The 25,776-nt window shown below is 38.0% G+C and overlaps 1 protein-coding gene across 7 annotated transcripts in view; it reads left to right on the top strand.

Moving 5' to 3' along the window:
• MUC7 (mucin 7, secreted) overlaps positions 1-23,214 on the top strand; it is a 52,899-nt gene extending 29,685 nt beyond the window's left edge. Inside the window, exons 1-4 of one of the 7 annotated variants that reach the window (XM_025385571.1) lie at positions 12,080-12,214; positions 12,337-12,413; positions 14,194-14,258; positions 21,121-23,214. In XM_025385571.1, coding sequence (XP_025241356.1) covers positions 14,205-14,258; positions 21,121-22,110 — 1,044 coding nt within the window. In that variant the 5' untranslated portion in view covers positions 12,080-12,214; positions 12,337-12,413; positions 14,194-14,204 and the 3' untranslated portion in view covers positions 22,111-23,214. Of the gene's footprint in view, positions 1-12,079; positions 12,418-14,193; positions 14,259-21,120 lie in introns of those variants that run through there. The other 6 variants (XM_025385573.1, XM_025385570.1, XM_025385574.1 and 3 more) reach the window with 6 other exon arrangements.
• The last annotated feature ends 2,562 nt before the right edge of the window (positions 23,215-25,776 follow it).

The following is a 25,776-nucleotide window of genomic DNA, read 5'->3' as shown; positions in this document are numbered from 1 at the left end:
TGACATAAAAGAATTTATCACTTCCTATAACAAGCAATTAGATTGAAGGACTTGTCTTTTCTTTATTTGTATTTTAGCTAATTGACTAATAATCTTAGATTAATAAATGTCAACATTACTAAAACCAGACAAATCTGTAATATAAACTAATAAGTTTCCATAATCATGACACCAAAGTTTATAGACTAGAGAATACAAAGACTTCCTAAATTAAAGTTATGGGCCCATTTTTGGTAACTATGACTCTGTCATGGAAACAGAAAATATCACAGTAGATCCTTCACCGCTTTAGAAGACAATATTACAACACTTACATTACACTATAGACGTCTAGATGTAAGCGGAAAGAAAAGGAAAAGAGAAGGGGAAGACAGATACATAACAAAGTAGGATAGAAGACTAAATTGTGAGGTACCAACCAATTATCAAAGCTCAGAATGGTGAAAGAGAAAAATCTACAATGCTGGTAATATCATCAAGGATGGTTCCATAAACTAATAGAATTTGAGAAGCCTTGTTTTGATAGATAAGTAGCCAAACATTAAGTTAGAAGCAAAAGCAAAAAGAAAGGTGATGGGGCCTCAGGAGTGAGGTGAATAATATACGTGAAAGTTATGAAAACATCTTTTTTTTTTTTTTTTTTTTGAGATGGAGTGGTGGATGGAATCTCACTCTCCATTTGTAAGCTCAAGTGCAGTTTGTGCCACTTTTACAGGTCAGGTCACTTCTCACAGCCCCAGAAAGGGAGCTTTCAGGCTCTGAAAAGCACACACTTTGGTTTCCTTTGTCCCAGGGGCTACCTTTTTGATGTGCTGCACCATCTTGTTACCAGGGAGTAGTACTCCCTGTAGGATAGAGTACTGAGCACCCTGTGGCGCCTTTCGGTCCAGCCAGCACTGTGCTGCTATGGCCCTCAGGGTGGACACTGGGGGATGTCAGTGGAGGCTTCCCGAATGTTGAGATATGGGGGCTGTGGTTTCCAAGGCTGGATGTAGTCCTGTGATTGTGTTCTCTCACAATGGCACTCTGCTGCAGCCACATAGGTGTTAAGGGTGTGAGGGACCCAGTGCAAATTCCCTATCTGGTGCAATGCCCTCCTGGGGTCTCCACACCACTGCGCATGCTAGTTTCGGTGATCATGTGGATAGAGGATCTTTCCCATGGTCACGTTGTTTCCGTGTAGTGAGGATGTGGACTACTGACGGTCTCTTAACTTAACCTTTGCCCTCAACAGTGAACCCGTTGGGGCTCCCAGCTTATCTTGGCCATGCTGGCCACTTGCTTCTTTCTCCGTTTGCACCTTACATGTTATTCTTGGCTTCTCTGTTGGACTCTAGTGGCCTCTCCTAGATGTTCTATTTGAGGTGTGACACACTATTGGTAATTTTTGTTCTTTCTGGAGAGTGCAAATGTGCAGTGTCTCTCATCAGCCATCTTGAACCTGTGTCAGATCACAATCAAATTTAATTCATCAGTTTATCCTGGACAAATAAGCAATGGTCCCAGTGAAGATGGGACTGAGCTGTTTGATGACAAAGGCCACACTTTCTGTATACAGATGATATCATGGATTCACTGTTACAAAAGCCTGTGTGTTTTATTGATTTTCCAGTAGAATCAAGGAATAATATCTTTTGGATATACTCTGCCTCCCTATTCTTGGTATGAGTATCCACTGATCCTTCTATCTCTTGCAGAACATATTTATTTCCCTGCCCTTTAAGTCTAACGCCTTCTTATTCTGTGTCTTTGTCTCCTATTCCAATACAAAATGCTATCTTTAAAGTAGACCTAAAACTTCAGAGGCAGACATGGTAATTACAAAAATAACTATCACTTCTCTCAATGAGGAAGAGCCTTACTCAAGGGAAAGACACAGAGCTCTCTGCTTATCTTTTAAGATTTATAGATTAGATTCGGTTTTGTTCAACACAAGCCAAAAGGATATAATAAAGGTGAAATCTTAAAATCAAAAAAAAAAAAAAAAAAAAGGAGAAAGAAAAAATTTCCAAGCTAAAAAGGGCCAGTTTTAGAAAACCAAAACAAGAGGAACACAACTAATACAAAAGATATAGGCATGAAAAAGAAAGGTTGACAAGCTGGGCCAACCATGATGGCCCATGCCTGTAACACCAGCACTTTGAAAGGCCATGGCAGGATGATCACTTGGACCCAGGAGCTCAAGACCAGCCTGGGCAACATAAGGGAACCCCGTCTGTACAAAAAAATTTTTAAAATTAGCCAGTCATGGTAGCAAACACCTGTAGTCCCAGCTACTCAGGAAGCTGAGGTGGGAGGACCACTTGAGCCCAAAGATCAACACTGCAGTGAACCATGATTGTGCCAGTGCACTCCAGCCTGGATGACACAATGAAACCCTGTCACAAAAAGAAAAATAGAGAGAGAGAAAGATTAACAAGCTAACTTAAGTAGCAAAACTCAAAAGTAATAAATGAATTATTTTACTGTAAAGCACAAACCATTTATCTAATTTCCCCTAATCAACATACTTTTTAAAAGCATTATTAAGAAAATTCCAATGTCACCGTATCCATTATTAGTTCAATGATTCTGTTATGTTAAACAAAATGAGTGCTCCCACAAATTGCCAAAACACTATATTTTCTTCTAGTAATTGTTCCAGATCATTTATAATTATGAAGTGTATGAAAGTACTTTAAAAGGGAAAAGGACTTAGGTACATTTAAGATATTAGAACTGATCATGTAGATAAAACAGTTCATAGTAGCAAATGAAGAAGGAAAGAAGATGCATATAATTATCTATTTTGCATATATAGACATAAATCAGATTATATAGTCCCTGCCAAGACTAGTTAAAGCTGAAGCACTCTGCCTGGTGCAATGGCTCATGCCTGTAATCCCAGATAGTTGGGAGGCTGAGGCAGGAGAATTGCTTGAGGCTAGTAGTTCAAGACCAGCCTGGGCAATATAGCAAGACCCTATCTCTAAAAAAATAAATAAATTAGCTAGGCATGGTGACACACGCCTGTAGTCCCAGCAGGAACTGAGGCAGGAGGATGGCTTCAGACCAAGAGTTTGAGACTGCACTGAGCTATGATCGCACCACTGCACTCCAGCCCAGGCAACAGAGCAAGACTTTGTCTCTAAAAATGAATGAATGAATGAATGAATGAATGAATAAAACTGAAGCACTGCTGTCTATTACTTTTGCAGGTCAATATTCTGTTGGTCCTATGGTCAAATTCTTTTGCTCTTAACTCCAGATTAGGAAGTAGATTCCATAGACCCTCTCTCTGCAAAGACCTTCTAAAAACTCTAATGAAAGCCAACTCACAACTTGAGGAATACCAGAAGATACACTTCAAATCAGAAAAAAAAAAAAATCCTAAAATAATACTGACACAACAGAAGCTATCTTGATTAACTGGTTAAAATAACTGATGTTTTCCATATTCTAATTATGTCTTACAGAGAAATTAGAAAGCATAAGACAATCTGGAAAATCCAGTGGGGCTGGGGGTCAGGATAAAAAGCAGTTAGGCAAAAGTCTTCTACTATGAATTCTTTTTAAATCTACTTTTCAATTAATTAACCATGCTCTAGTTGTGGCTATAGCAAATAAGAAGCTTCTATTATTTTTTCACTTTTTTTGCAAATATAATGCATTTTGGTGTAGAAGTGAAAGTATAGTGAAGAACAGAAAAACAGCTGTAGCTTTTCAGCTCCAGAGGAGCAGAACTCAATCGACAGTATATCATGAGTTTATGGTGCTGTATCCCATATCACAATATTCAGTGTTAATTTAAAATATGTCATAATGGTGATTTGTAGTCCATATGTCAGTCATTTCAACATGTTAATTTTAAATTTTTGTGTAATTGACATATAACATCATCAGTTTCTAAAACTCCAAGTGGCTTTAACACTATAAGAACATTAAAATAGCCGTCCCACTATGCAAGGACACCACAAGAAGGTACCATTATGTGAATTAGACTGTGTCCTCACCAGACACCAAGTCGGCCAGATCTTAATCTTGGACTTCTCAAACTCAATAACTGAGATGACTGTTTTATGCAAGTAATGGCAGCATTTTACATTCATAAAGTTAAAAATAATGGAATGAGATAGTCATCCGAAAACGGCCAAATAGGAACAGCTCTACTCTGTACCTCCCAGTGAGATCAATGCAGAAGGTGAGTGATTTCTGCATTTCCAACTGAGATACCTGGCTCATCTCATTGGGACTGGTTAGATAGTGGGTGCAGACCATGGTGGGCAAGCCGAAGCAGGGTGGGGTGTCACCTCACCGGGAAGTGCAAGAGCTCAGGAACGCCCTCACCTATTCAAAGGAAGCCATGAGGGACTGTGCTGCGAGGAATGGTGCATTCTGGCCCAGATATTTACCCACCATCTTCACAACCTGCAAAGAAGAAGATTCCCTCAAGTGCCTACACCACCAGGGGCCCAGGTTTCAAGCACAAAACTGGAGGCTATTTGGGCAGACACCAAGCTAGCTACAGAAGTTTTTTTCATACCTCAGTGGTGCCTGGAAAGTCACTGAGACAAAACCATTCACGTCCCTGAAAAGGGGGCTGAAGCCAGGGAGCCAAATGGTCTAGCTCAGTGGACCCCACCCCTACAGAGCCCAGCAAGCTAAGATACACTGGCTTGAAATTCTCGCTGTCAGCACAGCAGTCTGAAGTTAACCTGGTACTCTCAAGCTACTGGGGGGTGGGGTGGGGGAGAGGCATATGCCATTACTGAGGCTTGAGTGGGTGGTTTTTCCTTTACAGTATAAACAAAGCCGCTGAGAAGTTCAAACTGCACTGAGCCCACCACAGTTCAGCAAAGCCACTGTAGCCAGACTGCCTCTCTAGATTCCTCCTCTCTAGGCATGGCGTCTCTGAAAGAAAGGCAGAAGCCCCAATCAGGGGCTTATAGATTTAGCTCCCATCTCCCTGGGACAAAGCACCTGGGGAAAGGGGCGGCAGTGGGCACACTTTCAGCCGACTTAAACGTTCCTGTCTGATGGCTCTGAAGAGAGCAATGGATCTCCCAGCACAGTGCTCAAGCTCTGCTAAGGGGCAGACTGCCTCTTCAAGTGGGTCCCTGACCCCCATGCCTCCTGACTCGGAGAAAGCTTCCAGCAGGGGTCAGCAGACACCTCATACAGGAGAGCTCTGGCTGGCATCTGGCAGTTGGCCCACTGGGACAAATCTTCCAGACGAAGCAACAGGCAGAAATCTTTGCTGTTCTGCAGCCTCCACTGATAATACTGAGGCAAACAGGGTCTGGAGTGGACCTCCAGCCAACACCAGCAGACCTGCAGCAGAGGGACCTGTCAGAAGGAAAACTAACAAACCGAAAGGAAAGACATCAACATCAACAAAAAGGATGTCCACACAAAAACCCCATCTGAAGGGCACCAACAGCAAAGACTAAAGGTACATAAATCCGCAAAGATGAGGAAAAACCAATGCAAAAAAGGCTGAAAATTCCAAAACCCAGAACAGTTCTTCCACTCCAAAGGATCACAATTCCTTGCCAGCAATGGAACAAAACTGGACAGAGAATGAGTTTGGCAAATTGACAGAAGTAGGCTTCAGAAGGTGGGCAATAAACTCTGAGCTAAAGGAGCATGTTCTAACCCAATGCATGGAAGCTAAGAGCCTTGAAAAAAGGTTAGCAGAATTGCTAACTAGAATAACCAGTTAGAGAAGACCATAAATGACCTGATGGAGCTGAAAAACACAGCACAAGAACTTTGTGAAGCATACACAGGTATCAGCAGCCGAAATGATCAAGCAAAAGAAAGGATATCAGAGATTGAAGATCAACTCAATGAAATAAAGCAAGAAGACATGATTAGAGAAAAAAGAATAAAAAGGAACAAACAAAGCCTTCAAGAAATATGGGACTATGTGAAAAGACCAAACCTATGTTTAACTGGTGTACATGAAAGTGATGAGGAGAATGGAACCAAGCTGAAAAAGACTCTGTAAGATATTATCCAGGAGAACGTCCCCAATCTAGCAAGACAGATCAACATTCAAATTCAGAAAACACCACAAAGATACTCCTTGAGAAGAGCAACCCCGAGACAAATAATCATCAGCTTCACTAAGGTTGAAGTGAAGGAAAAAGTGTTAAGGGCAGCCAGAGAGAATGGTCAGGTTACCCACGAAGGGAAGCCTACCAAACTAACATCAGACTAACAGAGGACCTCTCCGCAGAAACCCTGCAAGCCAGAAGATAGTGGGGGGTCAATATTCAACATTCATAAAGAAAAGAATTTCATATCCAGCCAAACTAAGCTTCATAAGTGAAGAAGAAATAAAATTCTTTACAGACAAGCAAATGCTGAGAGATTTTGTCACCATCAGGCCTGCCTTACAAGAGCTCCTGAAGGAAGCACTAAATATGGAAAGGAAAAATCGGTACCAGCCACTACAAAAACATACCCAATTGTAAAGACCATCGACACTATGAAGAAACTGTATCAACTAATGGGCAAAATAACCAGCTAGCATCATAATGACAAGATCAAATTCACACATAACAATATTAACCTTAAATGTAAATGGGCTAAACACTGCGATTAAAAGACACAGACTGGCAAACTGGATAAAGAGTCAAGACCCATCAGTGTGCTGTATTCAGGAGACCTATCTCACGTGCAAAGACACACATAGGCTCAAAATAAAGAGATGGAGGAATATTTACCAAGCAAATGGAGAGTGGAAAAAAAAAAAAAAAACAGGGGTTGCAATCCTAGTCTCTGATAAAACAGACTTTAAGTGAACAAACATCAAAAAAGACAAAGAAAGGCATTGCATAATGGTAAGGGGACCAATGCAACAAGATGAGTTAACTATCCTAAATATATATGCATCCAATACAGGAACATCCAGATTCATAAAGCAAGTTCTTAGAGACCTAAAGAGACTTAGACTCCCACACAATAATAGTGGGAGACTTTAACACCACACTGTCAATATTAGATCAACAACACACAAAATTAACAAAGATATCCCGGTCTTGAATTAAGCTCTAGACCAACTGGACCTAATAGACATCTATAGAACTCTCCACCCCAAATCAACAGAATTTACATTCTTCTCAGCACCATATCACACTTATTCTAAAACTGACCACATAATTGGAAGTAAAACACTCCACAGCAAATGCAAAAGAACAGAAATCATAACAAACAGTCTCTCAGACCACAGTGCAATCAAATTACAACTAGGAATTAAGAAACTCACTCAAAACTGCACAACTATATGGAAACTGAACAACATGCTCCTGAATGACTACTGGGTAAATGATGAAATTAAGGCAGAAATAAAGATGGTCTTTGAAACCAGTAAGAACAAAGACACAATGTACCAGAATCTCTGGGACACATTTAAAGCAGTGTGTAAAGGAAAATTTATAGCACTAAATGCCCACAAGAGAAAGCAGGAAAGATCTAAACTCGACACCTAACATCACAATTAAAAGAACTAGAGAAACAAGAGCAAACAAATTCAAAAGCTAGTAGAAGACAAGAAATAACTAAGATCAGAGCAGAACTGAAGGAGATAGAGACATGAAAAACCCTTCAAAAAATCAATGAATCCAGGAGCCAGTTTTGTGAAAAGATTAACAAAATAGACCACTAGCCAGACTAATAATGAAGAAAAGAGAGAAGAATCAAATAGACACAATAAAAAATGATAAAGTAGATATCACCACTGATCCCACAGAAATACAAACTACCATCAGAGAATACTATAAACACCTCTACACAAATAAACTAGAAAATCTAGAAGAAATTAATAAATTATTAGACAGATACACCCTCCCAAGGCTAACCCAGAAAGAAATAGAATCCCTGAATAGACCAGTATCAAGTTCTGAAATTGAGGCAGTAATTAATAGCCTACCAACCAAAAAAAGGCCAGGACCAGACAGATTCACAGCTGAATTCTACTAGAGGTACAAAGAGGAGCTGGTACCATTCCTTCTGAAACTATTCCAAACAATAGAAAAAGAGGGAATCCTCCCTAACTCATTTTATGAGGCCAGCATCATCCTGTTACCAAAACCTGGTAGAGACACAACAAGAAAAGAACATTTCAGGCCAATATCCCTGATGAACATTGATGCAAAAATCCTCAATTTTATGTATTGGATTTGATGTACTGAATCCAACAGCACATCAAAAAGCTTATCCATCAAGATCAAGCCAGCTTCACCCCTGGGATGCAAGGCTGGTTCAACATGCACAAATCAATAACGTAATCCATCACATAAACAGAACCAATGACAAAAACCACATGATTATCTCGATAGATGCAGAAAAGGCCTTCCATAAAATTCAACACTGCTTCATGCTAAAAACTCTCAATAAACTAGGTATTGATGGAATGTATCTCCAAATAATAAGAGCTACTAATGACAAACCCACGGCCAATATCATACTGAATGGGCAAAAGCTGGAAGCATTCTCTGTGAAAACCAGCACAAGACAAGGAAGCCCTCTCTCACCACTCCTATTCAACAGAGTATTGGAAGGTCTGGCCAGGGCAATCAGGAAAGAGAAAGAAATAAAGGGTATTCAAACAGGAAGAGAGGAAGTCAAACTGTCTCTGTTTGCAGATGACATGACTGTATATTTAGAAAGCCCCATCATCTCAACCTGAAATCTCCTTAAGCTGATAAGCAACTTCAGCAAATTCTCAGGATACAAAATCAATGTGCAAAAATCACAAGCACTCCTATCCACTAATAATAGACAAATCATGAGTGAACTCCCATTCACAATAGCTACAAAGAGAATAAAATACCTAAGAATACAGCGTAAAAGGGATGTGAAGGACCTCTTCAAGGAGAACTACAAACCACTACTCAAGGAAATAAGAGAGGACACAAACAAATGGAAAAAATACTCCATACTAATGGATAGGAAGAATCAATATCATGAAAATGGCCATACTGCCAAAAGTAATTGATAGATTCAATGCTATCCCCACCAAGCTACCACTGACTTTCTTCACAGAATTAGAAAAAAATACTCACATGTCATATGGAGCCCAAAAAAAGCCTGCATAGCCAAGAAAATCCTAAGCAAAAAGAACAAAACTGGAGCATCATGCTACCTGACTTCAAACTATACTACAAGGCTACAGTAACCAAAACAGCATGGTACTGGTACCAAAACAGAGATATAGACCAATGGGACAGAACAGAGGCCTCAGAAATAACACCACACATCTACAACCATCTGATCTTTGACAAACGTGAAAAAAACAAGAAATGAAGAAAGGATTCCCTATTTAATCAATGGTCCTGGAAAAACTGGCTAGCCATATGCAGAAAACTGAAACTGGACCCCTTCCTTATTACCTTATACAAAAATTAACTCAAGATGGATTAAAGACTTAAATGTAAGACCTAAAACCATAAAAACCCTAGAAGAAAACTTAGGCAACACCATTCAGGAAATGGGCATGGGCAAAGATTTCATGACTAAAATACCAAAGGCAATGGCAACAAAAGTCAAAATTGACAAATGGGATCTAATTAAACTAAAGAGCTTCTGCACAGCAAAAGAAACTACCATCAGAGTGAACAGACAACCTACAGAATGGGAGAAAATTTTGCAATCTATCCATCTGACAAAGGGCTAATACCCAGAATCTACAAGGAACTTAAACATATTTACAAGAAAAAAGCAAACAACCCCATCAAAAAGTGGGCAACGGATATGAACAGACACTTCTCAAAAGAAGACTTGCATGCGGCCAACAAGCATATGAAAAAAAGCTCATCATCATTGGTCATTAGAGAAATGGAAATCAAAACCACAATGAGATACCATCTCACACCAGTTAGAATGGCAATCATTAAAAAGTCAGGAAACAACAGATGCTGGAGAGGATGTGGAGAAATATAAACACTTTTACACTGTTGCTGAGAGCGTAAATTAGTTCAACCATTGTGGAAGACAGTGTAGCGACTCCTCAAGGATCTAGAACCAGAAATATCATATGACCCAGCAATCCCATTACTTGGTATATACACAAAGGATTATAAATCATTCTACTATAAAGAAAAATGCACATGTATATTTCTTGCAGTACTATTCACAATAGCAAAGACTTGGAACCAACCCAAATCCCCATCAATGATATACTGGATAAAGAAAATGTGGCACATATACACCATGGAATACTATGGAACCATAAAAAAAGGATGAGTTCATGTCCTTTGCAAGGTCATGGATGAAGCTGGAAACCATCATTCTCAGCAAACTAACACAGGAATGGAAAACCAAACACTGCATGTTGTCACTCACAAGTGGGAGTTAAACACTCAGAACACATGGACACAGGGAGGGAAACATCACACACGAGCCTGTTGGGGGTTGAGAGGCTAGGAGAGGGATAGCATTAGGAGAAATACCTAATGTAGGTGACAGGTTGACGGGTGCAGCAAACCACCATGGCACATGTATACCTATGTAACAAGCCTGCACATTCTGCACAGGTATCCCAGAACTTATAGTATAATTTTTTTAACAATTAAAATAATAAATGCATAAATGTTACTCATTTATCAAAAAATAGAACCAGAAGTGCACTGAATTCAGTCATAATATGTCCAGATATTCTTATTTTTTCTAATATTTAAAGAAATTAAATTCATTTTTTGAAATTCTATCAATTTTTGAGGTCAATACAACTTACCACAAATTGGGCAATAACAAGGTGATATGAAAATTTTTCTACTGAAGCCATATACTCAGAAAATCTTGTTTCAGATCAATAAAAATTCTACTCTACAGTCAATTTTAACTGTAACAAGTATATTGTAAATGCATATCACCAGTAGCTAGCAAAGAAAGATGAAAAGAAATTAATATTATAGCCCAGATTTACTAACTCATTGCTATCTCAAAAACTGTCCCTAACTTTCCACTAATGGCAGTATAATAGCTGAGGGCTTTCCATTCAAAAGTTCCATGTCAGAATCTTTAACTTATCTAATTTCAGTCTGACAACTTTGTAAGGTAGATGTCACACCTAATTAGCAGATAGAAAAACTGAGACTCAAAGAAGTTAGCTAACTTGTCAAAAATTACATGGATACTAAATGGAGAAGCAAGGAATCAAACCTAAAGAATGTAAGCCCTCAGAGACTATATGTGCAAAAGAACAAACTGACTAGCTAGAAGAGGAATCACACCTTCAAAACTGTATTCTGGATTAATGATTTTACATAGTAGAAATATCTAATTTTGAAAATCTCTATTAAAATGATTCTTAAGTTCCTTCTTAAGTTCTTAAGTTTCTTTTTAAAAATAAATATTTATAAAATGACTAGTATGGATATCAAAATATCACTACCATGGGCGAAAAGGGAGAACATTTTCTGGGATAAAAGAAACTAGAGACATAAGAAGTGACTGCAACACACGGCCCTTAGTTGAGTCCTGGTAGGAACAAAATGACTAAAAATATTTTTGCCAAAACTGGGAACATTTGAGTATAAATTCAATTTTAGATTATGTGTTTGAATTATTAATATTGTTATAGGTTGATGGTGTTGTGTTATAAAAGAAAGGCTTTTTAGAGAGAAATGCTGAAATAGAGAGTAGCTGTTACAATTTCTGTAGTTTACCTTAAAATACTTCAGCAAAACAACTAAGATATATAGCAAAATGTTAAGAATTATGAAAACCAGGGAACGAGTATATAGTTTTACTACCTTCCTCACTTTTCTACATTTGAATATTTTTCAAGGCAAAATGTCAAAAATTGTTTTTAATTGCTTGTATTAAAAAATTCAGTGGTTTTTTTTTTTTTTTTTTTTTGGCTTTAAATACTGTCTTGCACCAGTACTTGGCACCACATTATTTTTTTTTAAATCCTCTGTCCTTTATTAACTTGTCTTATTGACAAGGAAATATGGTGTCCCATCACATTAACTGTCAGAAGGCAATTACTCTGCTTACTTTGAGAGCCCAACAGGAAAGAGTGGATGATCTGTTCCTGTTGGGAGGACCCGGGCCATGGTTGTTCGTTTCTCCATAAGTGCCATCAATCACTGTTCCACTACTCATCAAACACGTGAGTTACTCATTGAGAACCTCTGATCGTCACTGTGCTCATCAGGAAGAAATGGATGCACAAAGAACTACTGTCAACCTCAGCAAACCACAACTATTCTTTTCTTTAAAAGCAAATTCCTTGACACAAGTGACCTTATCTTAAATCTAATAGATTTCCTATTTCCAAAAAGCTCAACTGGAGAATTATAAAACCTGAAAATTCTCTTGTGCTTTCTCTTCTTTTGCTTCTAGTTACCATCCTCAAAGGATTGGCTAAAAGCAAGCAACTGAATCGAACACCCTAAGAAGAAATATTCACACTGCACCAGGTATGTGGATACTTTAGATAGATATAATATAAACTAAACAGTTTTCAAGTAATATACATATATTAAGTAACAGCAATAGTTGTTCTAATACAGTTATTCTCCTCTCGTGAACTGCCAAACTGTGTGATAACACTCAATTCGTAAGTTATTAGAACACAAAATGACTGGCAGGAATGTTTTTTGGTCTTGAAAATTTAAAAAAAAAAATCAGACAATATATTAGGAACCTGAAGAGTAATAAGTAACCATTCCTTTTTTCAGCTGGATCAGATTGTTTTCTTCTTACTATGCTAGTACTATAATAATACCGCTGAGACTTTATTAAGGATAAGACATTATTCTTAGTACGATTTGTTTTTTATGTGTGTGTGTGTGTGTGTATATATGTGTGTGTGTGTGTGTGTATAAAATTTCAGTCAATCATCAGGAAATTCTTATGATGTAAGATTGAAACTCACTCAAAGTCATGCGGTGAGTGGCAGAGTTACACAATAAGTGGGCAGAGCCTAAATCAAGTCTCTGATTGACTCTAACACCCATTTTATAAACCACAGGATTGTATTGTAAAATGTGTCTAATCTCGCAGCCCGCCACATTGACATGCACACTAATTACCTGCCCTAATATGTAATCTGTCTATATGATTTAACCTTTATTTTGTTTTCTAAAGCTGATAAGCTGACATGTACACATTACATATATAACCAAAATGAGAAAAATAAAAGACCACATTCTTCTCCTCTCTCATTCTTCTCTTCTCTCATTCTTCCCTTCTACAACCTATAGCCAAAATACAATTCTCTTTTGCAAGTAGTTATTCAAAAAAAATATGCATTAAGTCTGCACTATGTACTAGGCATGATGACATTAACAATGAATAAAGCATAATTCCTGTCATTTCGGGACTTAGAAAAAGGGTATCGGCCAGACACGGTGGCTCACACTTGTAATCGCAGAATTTTGGGAGGCCAATGAGGATGGATTGTTTGAGCCCAGGAGTTCAAGACCAGCCTGGGCAACACAGTGAAACCCTGTCTCTATGAAAAATAAAAATAATAATAATGACAATAGCCAGGAGTGGTGGTGCATGACTGTAGTTCCAGCTACTAGGGTGGCCAAAGTGAGAGGATCACTTGAGCCTGGGGGGTGCAGGCTGCAGTGAGCCATGAGCATGTCACTTCACTCCAGCCTGGACAACAGAGTGAGACCCTGTCTCAAAAAAACAAAAAAGGTACAAGAAAAAGGATTATCAAATGGCAAAATCTTCAGTAGAATGAAATTGGAGGAAGAGTCCATTTGACCTGGTTCTTTGTTCCAAGTGACAGCCTCATAGCACAGAGACAAAGAGCGTCTTCATTCTAACATCAGGAATCTTTATAAAACTGTGCAGTATCAGGTCATTTATATGATGGTTCCCCAGAGAGAGAAGCTTCTTGAATTAGAAAAGAAATAAGAATAAAATTATTTCCTTCTCTTATTGCTAAACTTCCTAAGATCCTGCCTTGCCTAGCCAATCTTTAATATCAATAGAAAATGCTCATGTTGCAAACTAGTTAGAATAATTCTTGCGTCTCCTCCATTGCTTCCTCTCTAAAAGAATGTATGTTAGGCCTGAAGTAATTTTGCGTCACCCCTATGAAATGAAAATGTATACATAATTTTCAGAAATCACTGGTCTCTTTTAGCCTGTGCTTTCTAATAAAAATAAGTCATTTACCAAAATGCATTCCTCTCCCATAATATCATAACTAATAGTAAGCCACGTTTCTGCTTTTCCCAGGAGACATCAAAATGAAAACTCTGCCGCTGTTTGTGTGCATCTGTGCACTGAGTGCTTGCTTCTCAGTAAGTATTCACCCAAATAAGTTTTTTCCTTAACTATCAATAACAAACATTTAGTGTACCTACCTGAGACTTTTAAAGCAAAATAGGCAATCCCTATTTCCAAGAAGCTTGACATCTTTTATTTCTGGGAAACATATAAATATAGATACTTGGGCGGTACAGTGGCTCACACCTCTAATCTCAGCACTATGGGAAGCCTAGGAGGGAGGATCACGTGAGCTCAGAAGACTAGCCCGGGTAACATAATGAGACAGTGTTTCCACAATAACAAAAAAAAAAAAATTAATTAGCCAGGTGTGGTGGTGTGTACTTGTAATCCCAGCTACTCGGAGGCTGAGGTGGGATCTTAAGCCTGGGAGGTCAAGGCTGCAGCAAGCCGTAATCACACCACTATGTCACAGCCTGGGCGACAAAATGAGACCCTGTCTTAAAAATATATACAGATAGGTAGATAGACTAGATAGGTAGGCAGGTAGGTAGGTAGACAGACAGAGCATAAGGAAATAATTTGTTTCATTTATCCAATATTTACAAAGCACAAACTTTATAGTGAGTGTGATGAGAACTGACAGAGATGAAAACCCAGATTGGTAAGGCCTTTAGGTCTTGGTGTGGAATATGGATTCGAATCTGTCAGGAAGTCTCAGCATGATCAAAGCACTCCCAGGGGAGTTACATGACAGGATTCTCAGGAGAAGACACGTAGCAGGTAATAAAAACTGAGATAAGGAGACTAGTCAGGAAGCTATGGCAGTGGTCCAGATAAAAGATGATGGTGACTTGCACCAAATGTCAGCAATTAAAAGGTGAGAGTGGGTTTAGGATATATTTTAGTGATTGAGTCTACTATACCTTCTACTGGATTGTATATGTGGTAAAAGAAAGAAATGAACAGGCCAGGGGCGGTGGCTCACGCCTGTAGTCCCAGCACTTTGGGAGGCCAAGGCAGGTGGATCACCTAAAGTCAGGAGTTCAAGACCCCCTGGCCAACATGGCAAGACCCCGTCTCTATTAAAAATACAAAAATTAGCTGGGCATGGTGGTGGGCACCTGTAATCCCAGCTACTTGGGAGGCTGAGGCAGGAGAATTGCTCGAACCTGGGAGGTGCAGTTTGCAGTGAGCCGAGATTGCATCACTACGCTTCAGCCTGGGTGACAGAGCAAGACTCTGTCTCAAAAGAAAAAAAAAGAAGGAGAGAAATGGACAAAAAATGTTCGAGTTTGGGGCATGTTCCATTTGAAATGGCTATTAGACTTCTACATCAAGATATCAAGAAAACAGTGGATATATGTTGTCTGGAGTTAAGAAATCTAGGGGTAAAGTCTATATTTAAAACATACCTGAAGCCATGAGACCTTACAAGATCACCTAGGGAGAAAATGTAGGTAGTTTGGATATGGATAAAGAAAATGGAGGACCCACAAGAGGGGATAGGAAAGATGGCTTCCAAAACCAAGAGAAGATTACAAAGTGGACCTTCTATCTTTAAGAAATTTAGGGTGTACTGGTAAAGGAAGATTAAAATTAATAATCATATAATGTGATTCCTAGGTGATACATGCTGTAATAATAACCATATTTTTCTCTAATGCTATGTACCTGTATTTATTCAATTTTATTTTGACAAAATTTCAAATAAGAATCAAGAAGTAGAATGTACTTTTATTGAATGAGGATGGATAGCCTCAGAATATTATGCCAGTAGAGTAGAGAGAGAGGGCAGAACTGATGAAGTGGATGGAACTTACTCTTGGATATTCTCATATTTCTCACTTACCATATAAAATCCCTCAGAAAGCAATCAGGCCTTTTCCCTGGACCCTAATGCTGATTTGTGTGACTGTAGAAAGGTGCTTAAGTTGGGCTCAGAAGATGTGGACTTAAACTCACCTCTGATGTTTACCATCCAGATGAATCTCGAGCAATTTAGAATCTATTTATAGGACCCCAATTTCCGTATGTATAAAATAACACTATATGCTTCACAGGGCTGCTGAAGGGTAAATGAGAATTTATAAATTATAAAATATAGTATAGATGTAAAAATTATAACAAGATTATTGTAATCTCAATTTACATACTAGTTGATAAGGCTTTAAGTTCTGAATATGCACGGTGATGTTAACTTTTTAATAAGTAAAATTTTAATAAGGAATCCCTGGCTACCAACAACTCTATATTGAAAGAAATAACTTTCCATTCAACACAAATAATTATGTTATTGTGAAATGATGAATTTGGGTTGTTCTTTTGAGGTGGTCTTTCATCATAACTCCCACAAATCCAGACACCTAAAGAATCCTTTCTTCCAAGTGCTTAGAATAAAGAAAACTCTTCAAACTACCCAAATCTCAAAAAAGTGCCTGGTGAGAGAAACAGTTTCCAAAGAACTTGAATATGAGAAGGTAGCACAGAAATACCTTGACCTGATCCTTAGAAAATATAGGAATGTGAGGTCAGGAGTTCAAGACCAGCCTGGCCAACATGATGAAACCTTGTCTCTACTAAAACTACAAAAATTAGCTGGGCGTGGTGGCACACACCTGTAATCCCAGCTACTCAGGAGGCTGAGACAGGAGAATCACTTGAACTTGGGAGGCGGAGGTTGCAGTGAGCCAAGATTGTGCCACTGCACTTCAGCCTGCGCAACAGAGCAAGACTCCATTTCAAAAAAAAAAAAGAAAAGAAAAGAAAAGAAAATACAGGAATGTACCAGAGAGTAGCATCAACCCAGAGCCAGAAAAGTTCAACCCTGGAGCTCTAGCAACAACCTGCTTTTGTGGAGTGATTTCAGGGAGTGGATAGTCTGGTTTCTCTGTTCCAGATATCCCAAAGGAAGATTTGAAGGGATGTATTCTGGAGTCAGATGAAGAGCTCTGTCAACTATAGCATTATTTAACATAATGCTTTCATTCTCTTTAAAAAAGAATCACAGGTTTTCAAATGGTCATAAAAATAAGCTGGTAGCAAATGAAGAAATGTAATGTGCTTTCTGATTTCAATTAAACGTAATCTTGGGCCAGGTGCTGTGGCTCACACGTGTAATCCAGCAGTTTCAGAGGCCGAGGCAGGAAGATCACCTGAGGTCAGGAGTTCAAGACCAGCCTGGCCAACATGGTGAAACCCCCATCTCTACTGAAAATACAAAAATTAGCCAGGCGTGGAGTGCACACCTGTAATTACAACTTCTAGGGAGGCTGAGGCAGGAGAATTCCTTGAACTCAGGAGACTGAGGTTGCAGTGAGCTGAGATCACGCCACTGCACTCCAACTGGGTGATGGAGCAAGACTCCATCTCAAAATAAAAATAATTAAAAATGTAATCTTGACCTTGCTGTCGTCTAGCTCTCTTCCTTTCTAACTAATTTTCTCCTCCTCTTCCTTCCTCAGAAAATGTGGCATTCCTCTAGTTATTTTAGGAGTCTTCTGCTTTCTTACACCCTCCTTTCTTGCTTCAAGTGTCATGTGTCTCTCCTTCTCCTTCCTTTGACTCCAGCCTACTCTCTCCTTGTTGCTCATGCCTTCTTCCTCTTCTCTCCTCTCAAAAGTGGAGTTTGCAAATGGAGAAACATTCTCCTAAAAGTTACTTAGTCTAAGACTCAGTTTTCCCATCCATATAATGAAGATAATCACCATACCCACCTTATGATATTGCTAAGAAATTAAATAAATTTGTATTTGTAAACCATTCAGAATAGGGCCTCACATAAAGTAAGTGTTATATAAAGACTTTTTTAATAAAAATAAATGGCGAATGTGAACAGGCAGGCAGGGTTGCTCTCTTTAATACACTCTCCCTGGAATATCTATATTTATTATAAGGACCTCCATACTTCAATCATCTAAACTCAAAACTTTAGAGGCATACATTTTCAACTCCTTCCTCTCTCAGACTTCTCTAAATCCAACTCTAGTCGACGAGTTCTGTTATAACCACCTGTAACTGCCAATCATAATAACTAATCAACATATTAAGTAAATCAAACAAACTGGTCATTTGATACATGTTCCAGGCCATGCTAACATTAAAATTAATAGGATTTTAATTATTTGCCTTCATATAAAAATGTGGTAGGTACTATTTTGGTCACCTAAAGTAAAATAGCTGAAACTATTTTACATATGAATAAACACTTTTAAATGTTAATATTTTATTCAATAAGAAATTAGCTATTGTTTTCATTTTTATGCATTTACTCATTCAATTAATAGCTAATGAGTACCTGCCATAGACCAGGCATAGTTTTAGGTACTGGACTTACAGAGGTGAATGAAAGAGGGGCCTTTGTGACGCTCAGGTGATTAAGGGAATGAACCACATAACTATTTCAAAGCAAATAGAATTAGACTTTGGATCTGGAATTTAATTTAATCCAAATCATTTTATAAATGAATAAGCACTCAGTTTTCCCATCCATATAATGAAGATAATCACCATACCCACCTTATAATATTGCTAAGAAATTAAATAAATTTGTATTTGTAAACCACTCAGAATAGGGCCTAACATAAAGTAAGTGTTATATAAAGACATTTTTAATAAAAATAAATAGCGAATGTGAACAGACAGTGACCTGAGTGACCTGCCCAAAGTCACTCAGCTATTCAGTGGCAGACACAGGACAGAGCCAAACCTCCACTGCTGGTCTGTTGCAGCGTGTTTCATACATGTTCCTATAAGATCTGGACATTCTTTGCAACATCTTCAGAGATCATCTGGAAAGGGAAAGACTGCGATCATGGAATGTGAGGCCCTCAATCCTGCTTCAATCAGAGCAGGTCCCTAATTATGTGGATTGCATATTCAATCTCCAGGGAAAGATCTGTTTGAACAATACGACCTGTTTATTTTATATGAGAAAACAAGTACCCCTGTAATGGAAAGGATCTCCTCAGAGATTCCTGGAGTCAGTGTTACCGATTCTGAAAACCTAAGCCCTTTTAAGAGAGACCTATGGAAAAATATCAAAGTTATGAGTATCAGAAGCCATTATGTTAACTAATGGCTATTCCCAGTTATGAATTAAAATGTCCTGGATAATTTAATTTTCTAAACAAATAATCCTTTCTTGTATTGATGGATGTTGCGGAGAATGTCCAGATCTTAGAGGAACATGTTTGAAACACACTGCAACAGACCAGCAGTGGAGGTTTGAATCTGTCCTGTATCTGCCATTGAATAACCGAGTGACTTTGGGCAAGTTACTTAATATGCCTGGATCTCAGTTTATTCATTTATGAAATGATTTAGATTAAATTCCCGATCCAAAATCTAATTCTATGACCTTTTTGCTTTGAAATAGTTATGTGGTTCCTTCCCTTAATCACATGAGCCTCACGAGGTCACAAGGGTCCCTGTTTCATTCATCTCTGAAAACCCAATACCTAGAAGCTACTTTTGAGGCTGGATATATTAGTCTGAGGAAGTTATCTTATCTTACACAACTCAGCTAGTCTCTCAGAAGTTATCACGTCATCTGCACTAAACTTTGTGTCCAAAGAAAGCTTTATAACTTGGGACTGGAATGATGTACCCATTTGGTGATCTAAAAAGGGCTTCTGTGAAAATCATTAGGAAGAAAATATAACTATCCTGGTTTGGGATGGTCTCATTCACCCTATTAATATTTCTTTTCTCCAATTTAATATAACCGATCACTAAAAAATGTAGTATGAGATTGAATACAGGGAAGAGGGATATAAAAGGCATGAAGTATGTTTACAGATAATAAACTGAAACAGTGATGGTACTCTAACTCAATGTCAGCAAAGCCTAAAGGAAATAAAGATATTCATCTTGCAAAATGATGACCCACATGGCACGGAAGTTATTTTCCAAATTTTGAAGGACTCCTGGATTTTCGGTAAACCTGCCAAAACATAAAATTAGGACCAAAGAATGGAAATCTTCATGAAGAAAATTCTACTCAGTTAACAATAAAAATCCCAAAAAACAAACCTACATTCACTATCAAGAACTCTCTACCAGGCTGCCTTAGGAATTACTGTAGTGAGTTCTTAATCAGAAAAGTTTAGATGCATAGACTGGAAAGCCTTTCAGCAGGTATATTGATAAAAGATCAAGTATCAGATGCACAGTTGGACTAGATCAGTGTTCTTTTCAGATGTAAACACCTTTCAGAAATCATGAAAATCATTGGTGCTGTATCCAGACAAAATGCATAAACATGCAAATTTTCTCTAAAAATCAGATGATTCATGAACCCCGTGAATCATGAATTCTGTAATTCTAATTTTTTAAACAATAAAGTTAAAAGGTAATGACCAAAGTTGTTTCTCCAACTTATAAAGGCTAAAAACTGTTTCCTGAAATATGGAAAACATGAAGCTGGGCTGGGATATTTTGTTTGTTGGGACTTTGTTGTTGTTTGACTGTTTCGTGTTTTGATGATGGTAGATATAAGGGGTGTAATCCAGAAAGGGCTCTTGGATCTCAGTTGAATGTCTTTGACTAAAGTTTTGTGAACATGCTGAGTAAGCAGGAAGCCTTTGTGCTGGGACCTCAGGCAGTAACTTGACCATTTTCCACCAGAGGAAGAAGAAAGAAACTGGAAGCACAAAAGTTCATATCCAGCTAAGCATTCAGGCTAGAGCCCACAGGAATATATTCATCCCAGCTATCTAGAGAGTGGACATTTGACAAAAATAGTAGCAATTCTTTCTTGAAACTTAGTGAAAATCAGGTGAAATTAGGAAGATAATCACTTGACTCAATAATGTACTCTGGTTTCTAATCCCAGCACTCCACAAATACTGCTCATCTCATGGTCAGCAGTGATCACCTGATTGATAAATAAATGGATACTTTTTTCATTTCTTACATTTTCTTTCTTTTCTGCAGTTCAGTGAAGGTCGAGAAAGGGCTCACGAACTACGTCACAGAAGGCATCATCACTATTTACCCAAACCTCACTTTGAATTACCACATCATCCTGGACTACCAACTCACCAGAAGCCATTCATTATAAAGCCCCATAAATGTCTATACAAACGCTGTAGACCTAGGCCTCCACCTTCAGTTCATAACCCCCACAAATTCCCAAATCCTCCCCAGCCATCTAAACATCCAGATACTACCTTAGTGACTACAACCCAAATTCCATCTGTGACTTCCCCATCTGCTTCCACCAAAATTACTACCCTTCCAAATGTGACTTCTTTTCCTCAGAAAGCCACCACCACATCTTCAAGAGAAAATGTTAACACAAGCTCTTCTGTAGCTACATTAACACCATCGAATTCCCCAGCTCCACAAGACACCACAGCTCCCCCACCCACACCTTCTGCAACTACAGCAGCTCTACCATCTTCCTCAGCTCCACCAGAGACCACAACTGCCCCACCCACACCTTCTGCAACTACACCAGCTCCACCACCTTCCTCAGCTCCACTGGAAACCACAGCTGCCCCACCCACACCTGCTGCAACTACAGCAGCTCCATCACCTTCCTCAGCTCCACCGGAGACCACAGCTGCCCCACCCACACCTTCTGCAACTACACCAGCTCCACCACCTTCCTCAGCTCCACCGGAGACCACAGCTGCCCTACCCACACCTGCAACTACACCAGCTCCACCACCTTCCTCAGCTCCACTGGAGACCACAGCTGCCCCAATCACCACACCTAATTCTTCCCCAGCTACTCTTGCACCTGACACTTCTGAAACTCCAGCTGCACCCACACACCAAACCACTATTTCAGTCACTACTCAAACTACTACTACTACTAAACAACCAACTTCAGCTCCCACCCAAAATAAAATTTCTCGATTTCTTTTATATATAAAGAATCTACTAAACAGAGTTATTGAAGACATGGTGGAGCAATAGTATATGTTGTAAAGTGTTCTGTCATTTTAAGATGTGATTTATGAGTGCAGAACTACCATCTTTACTTTTAGCACCAATCCCAACATGAAATTATATTATTCAGATTTAAAGCACTATGACTAATCTTTCAATCTAATTATTCACCACCACAAGACCTATTAACAAGACAAAATGCCTCTATCCCACAAGCCAGGTGCAGGTCCGAGGTTCAAAAATCACTTTTTGGAACCTACAGAGATAGCCCGCTGAGGGCAGAGAAAGTCTTTAGATAAAGAGAGAATATTATATGGGCCATCAACCATTTACTTTTCCCTAAATGTTGGAAACTACAAAATCACTACCTTGTACCCCCATCAAAATCCCACCTGAACCATCTAATCCTATAAACATAAGGGGGTAAAATTGGATCTCTCCAGATGAACAAAAACATCTAAATATCTGTAGATGGAAACTTTAATCTAAATCTATCGATAGACCTGTCGTTGTATTATTGATTAATGATAAAACCCTTTAGATAATTATCTTTAATTTTAAATAAAATTTTATTTCACAAAGTGTGAGCCAAGAAAGGGGAAATTTGATTTGAAGTGAGGATTAGAAGTGAATGACAACAAAGTCTGGCAGCCAAGCATGAACCAAGACTGGCACTGTTTTTCTTAGTATATGTAATTGTTTAAACTACAAAGTTGACATGTATTGCATTGTGTCTAAGTTAATTTCGATCCAACGTACTTGATTCTAGCCTCTGTGAACAACAAGAATACATTTTTGTATGTTCACATGGTGCTCATAATATTTCACTATCAATTAATTCACATAAATTCCATGTGAAGTGTATTCAACAATGGAATATTTTCTAAAACATTTAGTATACATTTGAATGTATTTTAAACCACGCCAAACTATTACTTTACTGTCAGAGCAGAATTGTCTCTGAAAATAAAAACACTGACTTCAGTTGTAAAAGAATAAAAATTAGCTACTTGGTATATGGAGATGTTCATTTGGGATGTGGAGGCATTTTTATCTTCTGTCACTGCTACTTAAAACTCTGATGATTATGTTAGACTTTTTTGCTAAATAAAGATTTCAAATGGCAATTTATATTCATTGTGTGTATCTGGAAGTTTCTTACCTTTCTTAGACTCTGAGACTGGTGAAAAGAGACGTAAATGAAGATTTGCATTTTTGTTAACTCTGCCACTAATCAGCCAAGTGACTTGGGGAGGACACTCTATCTCTAAACATTAATTTTCTTTTTCAAACAAAGTGATTAATTTACTTAAATTAACTTAATCTTACTTCTTAATATGTGTTTCCAATCCAAATTATGTGTTTGCCCTATGATTCTTGGTCTGACAATTAAAGACCCCATCTCCCTCACTTTACTCTGTCCATCAAGGCTCATTTTGGTAGCTCTGTATAGACCAGCCCATGACTGATCACTGCAGGAGTACTGGAATCTGGCCATTTCTGTCCAAAATAGAACTTTTGCAACAGGCAGTCTTTGCTTTAGATCTTCCCTTTGCATCAAGGCTTTATCATATGTACATCATGGACTGAGGCTTTCCCTCCTAATCTTGCTTTCTTCCTCTTTCCTCTCACGAGTAACCTGATCTGCATCATAATATGAAAACTTTCCCTGCCACTTCTCCTTCATCCCCCTATTTTCATATGCATTATTCCCCAGTAAACTGCTTAGTTTCCAAGGAGAACGGGAAAAATAATAGAAAGTAGAATAAATTCATTGACTGCCTTATTGATAAAAGCTGAGAGACAAGACACCACTTAAAGCTGACAAATCAAGTAGTAAAAACTTAAGTATATGTAAGCAAACAAAATAAACATTAAGAAATATGACATTGTGGACTAACACTGGATGGTGGAGAAAGAGATAGTAAAAGGAAGAAGATGCTACAGGTTAATTTCATTTCTCATGGTAGGAAACCAATAAAACTGCCTTAAGGAAGAGGAAAGTCAGGGTATCACATAAAGATATTAATAATACGTGACTATTAAAGTAAAATATTCCCACGTATTACAACAACTACCAAAAAATAACAGGATGGAACCCATAAAAGTGCATAAATAAACCCAGATGTATACAGAATGTCAGTACATACTTGTGGTGGTTATTTACTGAGTGGTAACTTGCTGAGTTTTCCAGCCTTCATCTTTCTGCCATGCTGGATGCTTCCTGCCCTGGAACATCAGACTCCAAGTTCTTCAGTTTTTGAGCTCTTGGACTTACACCAGTGGTTTGTCAGGGCTCTCAGGCCTTCAGCCACAGACTGTGAGCTACCCTAGTTTTGAGGTTTGGAGACTTGAAGTGGCTTCCTTGCTCCTCAGCTTGCATACGGCCTATTGTGGGACTTCACCTTTTGATCGTATGAGTCAATACTCCTTAATAAACTCCCCTTCACATATACACCTATCCTATTAGTTCTGTCCCTCTAGAGAACCCTAATACAATAATAAGATGAGAGGTAACATGGGGCATTTTAATAAATTTTCTTGGACAAAAATTGAGAGCCTTTTGGGGAAAGATAAACACCAAAATGATTAAAATTATAAATTTTCCAAACTTAAGTACTAGGAAGAAACACAAATGAATTCCTTTATATCCCTAGAACAAGGAAGTCCTTTGTAAATGTAACCCTAAAGCCTAAAGTCAAAGAAGGAAACGTTGATTACCATGTACCAAATTCTATATCTTTTATATGGATAAAAATGTTAGTGAAATAAAGAGCAAATAACAAACTAGGAAAAAAGCACTTTTTTGTTTATATTACAGACAAAATGTTAATTTCTCAATAAAACACAAAAAGGTCCTATGAATGGAGAAGAAAAACAAGCCAGTGTAAAAAATGACAATGATGTGAGCAGACTACTCACAGAAACAAATAATAATAATAATACAGTCCCAAGTATATGAAAAGCTGCTAAACTTAATTTACAATAATAGAATAAATAAACCTACACTGAGATACTATTTCTCAAGTAATATATGGGCATAAATTCAAAAAAAGATATCTTTTGTGGGTGAGGCTGTGGGAAACAGGCCCTCTTATACTTCACTTGTGGAAATTAAAACTGAAACCTACAGAGCAAAATCTGATAATATCTTTTAAGATCTCAGTTATATTTATTACTGAGCAATACCATTTCTAGAAATCTATTCTACAGATATACCTGCACAAGTACAAAAAGATACATATATATAAACATATCCATTGTGGCATTTAATAACGGCAAAAGAATGAGAAAAATCTATGTGTCCAGATACAGGGATCTGGTTGAATAAAACATGGTAATTCTACATGCAAAATGTGATACAAGCTATGAAAATGAATAAGAGAAGCCTGTGCTCTCACATGGAGAGATCAAGATATATAATAAAATATTTTTATAAAAAAAAAAGCAAGATGAGGAATATATAAAGTACACTACATTTTGTATATGAGTGTGGACAAAATAAACAAGTGTATGTATATTTGCTTATTTTTTTAAAAACTATATATAATACTATATATAGTATAATTGCTGTATAAATAAACATATATACATATGTATATATATTAGGGTTCTCTAGAGGACCAGAATCAATAGAATATGTATATGAAAGGAAATTTACTGGAGAAAAATTGGCTCATACAATCACAAAGG

This window comes from Theropithecus gelada, chromosome 5 (genome assembly GCF_003255815.1).
Source record: "Theropithecus gelada isolate Dixy chromosome 5, Tgel_1.0, whole genome shotgun sequence".
Classification (NCBI taxonomy): domain Eukaryota; kingdom Metazoa; phylum Chordata; class Mammalia; order Primates; family Cercopithecidae; genus Theropithecus; species Theropithecus gelada.
This window is presented reverse-complemented; position numbering and strand designations above follow the sequence as displayed.